At 31.7% G+C, this 5225-nt stretch overlaps 1 protein-coding gene across 5 annotated transcripts in view; it reads right to left on the reverse strand.

Annotated features, from left to right (window-relative positions):
- Positions 1-5225, reverse strand: part of LOC106688927 (methylthioribose transporter) — a gene marked incomplete at its 3' end in the record, with an annotated part of 28451 nt that overhangs the window by 3028 nt on the left and 20198 nt on the right. For 3 of the 5 annotated variants that reach the window (XM_067045505.1, XM_067045506.1, XM_067045504.1), the window contains 2 exon segments: positions 2486-2704; positions 3280-3453. In XM_067045505.1, the coding sequence (XP_066901606.1) occupies positions 2486-2704; positions 3280-3453 (393 nt within the window). 5 annotated transcript variants of the gene reach the window in all.

The raw sequence follows: 5225 nt of genomic DNA on the forward strand, positions 1-5225 counted from the left end.
CTGTTCTGCAGCTCCCATTCTTGCTGAGTACAGTATTATAGAACCCATGTAAATCATGAATCCTATTTGAAATCCTTCCACCAGGCCTGTTGGGATTGAAACAGTAGGATTGACACTTTCCAAACCTATACAATTAATAAATTATTAATTTAATTTTTAACAAAAGTAAAACAATAATATGTAAGAGCAGAGAAAGATAATTTTTAAAGTGTTTCCTGGCTAAACTATGATATGTTGCTTAATGTTCCACAAGTGATCAGACACATTAAATGTTTAATCAACTTTAATGGTCCTACAAAATATATGCACCCATTTGTAAATTCAATCAAAACAGCACCAACTATTAATCAGCCGTTGGTCCTGTGGTTTGGGATAACAATAACTCTAAAAATATTTAAACACCATACCTGCAGAAAAAGATGAACTGCAGTATATCTTAATCCTATGTTCCATAACATGTTCCATCCTAAAAAATGTTGAACAGTCTTAATGACTTAATAATTTTATAATGGAACATGTTATCATTACACAGACTTTGAAAACTTCAAACACACCTTGTTCTTTTAGTTCAATTCCACATTGTATCATTACTAGAGAAACTATGTTTCCCAGGGAACATACTCAGAAAACCACTTGGAGAACTCCTAATGTCTGGGCAACTAATTTAGATTGATCATCTATTGATAAATAGATATCATAAACCATCCTACCCAAGTGTCAGATCTTGTGAAGGGACTAATATGAACACTGTATGCTAAGGTACACACCTACATAGAAAAGACATGATATTGAACAGCTGGGAAAAGTGGTGGAGATCTGTGGAAGGTTGTATCATCTGCCATAGACAGTTCAAGAACAGATTGCATTCTGTGCCATGCCCTTCACCATACTGCAATGAAATTTTCTCTAAGGCTATGACTAACAAAATCAAGGCTTACAGAAAGATAATCCAACGAAATAAAAGGTCAAGTGCCTGAAAATACTAGGAGAGAAGATGGGAGGAAAAAAGATTCCACTGAAGAGAGAAAAGGAAATAGAAGCCTTTAGAAAACTGAAAGTCTTAGGCAAGCAAATTAATATTTTTCAAAAGAATCAGTGAAGGAAGAGCTAACTTCAAACCTTGAATCACACATTGTACCTAGCAGGAGATAAAATAAATCAGTTTAGGCAATGGAGAGATTCAGGAATCATTCTTGGATTAACAGGTTGTTGATGTTGAATTGTTCTCCTTAGTCACAGAACTTAGTTCTAGAAATGATCATGGCAGAGACATCATAAGAAGAACCACAGCTGTATTTTTTTTTTCTTGTGGCTTGTAAAAGATTTATAAAACAGGTCTATGTAAGAAAAACCAAAATTAATATTTTACAGATACTAAAAGTGTTGAATTAAAGCTCAGAAGCTTGGGCTACGACCAAAGTGTAGGTAAAACAAAAACTTATAGTTGAGCAGAGGGTTCTTCAGACATGTACAAGATGGAGTGTTGGATGTTAAAGAAAGAATTGGGTACTCTTTAAATTCTTTAAAGAGACGGAGATTTTGTCAAGTTCATTAAGGCTAAACTGGGCAGACCATGTTTCTCAAATGGATGATTTTAGAACTCCAAAAACATTCATGTCAGGGTGTAGAAAGAACTAAGGAAAAATTGCTAGACAGAGTATCTGTGGACTAGAAGAGATTTCTACAGATCTGGAATTGGAAAGGTAAATCACGATAAATAAAGACCTAGCCTACTGGTGGAGGCTTTTGTAGCCAAACAAGATCCAGGGTAATGGATTACCATGTCAGCATCGATAATGTTAAACATACGTGAACAAAAAAAATTATATATATTTAAGATTCATGTACATCATGAATGTCATATATATCCATGTCAAAACTCCTAACTTTTTAAAACTACCATTGAACTGAAATAATGTAACAAAGTAGGCTTAAAAAAACTTCAGTAATATTTTTTGTTATAGGTGCAATACATAGCAACAATTGATGGGCTCATACTTCAACCAGTATTTAATGAGTTGCATCTGCATAGTTCTCCTGGCATAATTCTATAAAGTTGTAGAGAAAAGTAGTAAGTGAGGTGGTACAGTGGCTAGAGGACTGCCATTGATGGAGAGTTTGATTTCTGGTACACTTAGAGAATTTTCTTTAATGGGTTTAATCTGGAATAGAATCTCCTCAGCCTAATTGAACTGCACAAAAACTTGAAAAATAAACGAGAGATTCTAAAAATGCTGAACTAAGTTATCATTTATGGGTGATAACCTTACATATCTTTACATCGTCTATACAAATATTGAGTCACTAACTTGGTATTTTATGGCATTACATCAATCACATAATCAGCTAATAAATTCATCTTTCAATCATGAATTAAAAGAAATGAAATAGTCATCACCTGTTATTAGTAGCCAACTGAAAAAAAAGAAGAACTTTCCATGCATTGAGATATCAGTATAAAAATATAGACTATCGAAATACTTACCAGCATATGATGCTACTTCAAAATCCATATAGAACAAGTGGCCTTCAACAGCACCTTCTGTAAAAAATGAAAAATCTTCAGTGGCCCCAAGAATGTTGAACTTTGACAGGTCCATGTAAAACCAAAATATTGCCATACAAATAAAAATAATCAGAATATTAAAAAATGATACTATGTCTAATACAATACATCCACATTTGACACCACAAGCAAATAATCCTGAAACATAATAAAAATTCATAAATCTTAACAACAGTTACTTGATTTATTTGATATTAATATTTATTGAACTACAGTTATTTGATTTATTTAAATTAATTAAAGATATTTGATTTTTATAATTTTTTGTAAGTGTACTCAAATTTAATAAGTAAATATAAAAGTAAAATTCAATAAGTAATCTCAATTTTCTTTTATTATGATTTACATTATTTATGTGATTTTGATTTTCCAAAGATTTTTGTATTAGGGGAGGGCTAATTTAGTGGGCAAAGCACTAGAGTTATTTTTATCCCCAAGAAGCTATTTTTTTTTACTATCATATACATTGACACATTAAACTAAATTATATAAAATTTGAGATAAAATTGGTCTGTGTAGAGCCAATAGTTTTTTGAGAAATAGTTCCTAAATTGTTTGAAAATGAAAAAAAAAAATAAAAAAAGGAACCAAACATTTTTGGCTTCAGACAACTCAATTAGTACCATGTTTCATTACTAAGAGTAATTAATTAAGAAACAAATAGGAAAATAAAACATTGCAACTCACTTGGACAAAAGTTGTAACAATTTTACCTGCTATAGCCATCGATACAACAAGATTATGAAGATGAGCGTTTGGAAGTATTTGAAGAAAATAATTTTCTAACCCTCCCAGTTGTAAGTTTCTTGCAGTGAAATTTCCTATTTGACCACCAAAGAGAGATTTATCTAGTTTATGAGTTATAATCTCTGTTGAATTAACTATTTCTGAAATATAAACATAAAATTCAGCTCAAGTGAAAAAAAAATAAAGCTATAGTTATCCAGTGTGAAACATATTTAAAAATTCTAAGAATATTATTTTGCTAAAATAAACAGTTATTCAATAATAAAAAATAAATAAAATTAAAAAAAAGTTTGCCAAGGCCATTGGTTTATATAGCTTCCTCAAAATACCTGTTTATTCATTTTTTTATAACCCCTTATTATCTCGAAACACTTTTTTTTGGCAGATTTGCATTTGCAATGGGTACATAATTTTCTATATTTAAAAGATAAAGATTTGTCATTTGGAATTGCTGGAAAAAATGTTGACCATCTCTTCTACAATGGTTGACTTCTTTAATTTATTTTCAACAAATATTCTGAGATTATTAAAATGGCAAACTGAAAATTATAATCGGAAGAATGGAATCTGAAAAAGATTCTTTTTTATTTGCTTGCCAAATTAGTTTTAGAGATAAGTATATGAGGAATAATTGTCCCTTAATGGTGTGTTTGTGATCCATAAATATGTCAACTCAATAATGTTATCTTCCTAACTATATCATGCTTCCAGAAAGAAATCATTTATCAAATAAGTTCACTATTTTCTTTTTTTTCCTTGTCTCCCAAAAATCTAGGGGAAGCCGGGGCTCCCCTCTGCCTACGCCCATGTCAAGAGCCTACTTTCACCTGCCAAGATTGATGATGTTTAGCTTCTTGACCGTACAAACCAAGCTTAAATTGTATAAATCTTCGATAAAGCTAATAGTGCGTTATGAAGTAAAAAGCATCAGGCCAGGACCCTGAAAGGGAGTCCCAAAGGACTCTGAAAGAAAAATATAAAGTTGTACATTTGGTCCAGTAAGCTCACAAGGCACTTGGCACTTTAGAAAGACCTGAGAAATTGATGACCTTGTAGGGCATGAGGACATAGCTTTGCCAAACCTAGGAGAATAAGTTGGTTTGGCTATACAGAAAGCTAACAGATTAATAGATTACAAACAAATTAAGAGAAAGGAGTTTTAAGGCAACAGAGGAAGAGAGTGTTCAAAGACAAGCTGAATGAGAAGTGGAACAAAACCTGATTGAGAAAACTGGGTTGAGAATCTTGAAGAATGGATGAAAATTGTATGAGAGGCCAAAGTTACCCTTGACTCTAGTGCCGTAAAGAAGGCTCACGAAGAAAAAAAAAAATGCATGCTTGTGTAAGCGGAAGTAGGGAGATTAAAGGGATAATGTGAAGAATTTTTTGTATAATGTGAAATCCCTAAAAAGTTATAAATGTATACTTATCAGGAATGTTAAGGATGAAAAAGGATTGACTCATTCGGAAGTAATCTTAGCATGAAGAACACACTACACCAAAGTCTTTACAGCGGCATTTGTTGAAAGCAAACATCGGCTGTCAAGGCTTATAAAACTTAATAATTTGTATTTACAAAGTAACTGAAGTTTATAAACACTAAAACAATATATAATACTTATTTTTTAACATAAAATTATAACAAACTAGTGACAAAAAGACTTTACATTGGAGATCGTATGGTTGGCGGCATTAGGAATTGGCCGCGTGTAGTTAAAAAAAAAAGGCATTTTAGAGCTCGGTTTTGATAAGTTAAGATGTGTTTAAATGAGTAGCAGAATTTCCACTATAAGTGATGGAAGGCAATTTGAAAAATTATTCAAATGTTTTAAAGTTAAACTAAAGTATTTTCCGAGAGTAAATGAACTTATTTATTGAAGAGCCAATAGTTTTTTGAGAAATAGTTCCTAAA

The sequence above is a fragment of the Halyomorpha halys genome, unplaced genomic scaffold (genome assembly GCF_000696795.3).
Source record: "Halyomorpha halys isolate HHAL.00 unplaced genomic scaffold, Hhal_1.1 Scaffold1235.1, whole genome shotgun sequence".
NCBI lineage: Eukaryota > Metazoa > Arthropoda > Insecta > Hemiptera > Pentatomidae > Halyomorpha > Halyomorpha halys.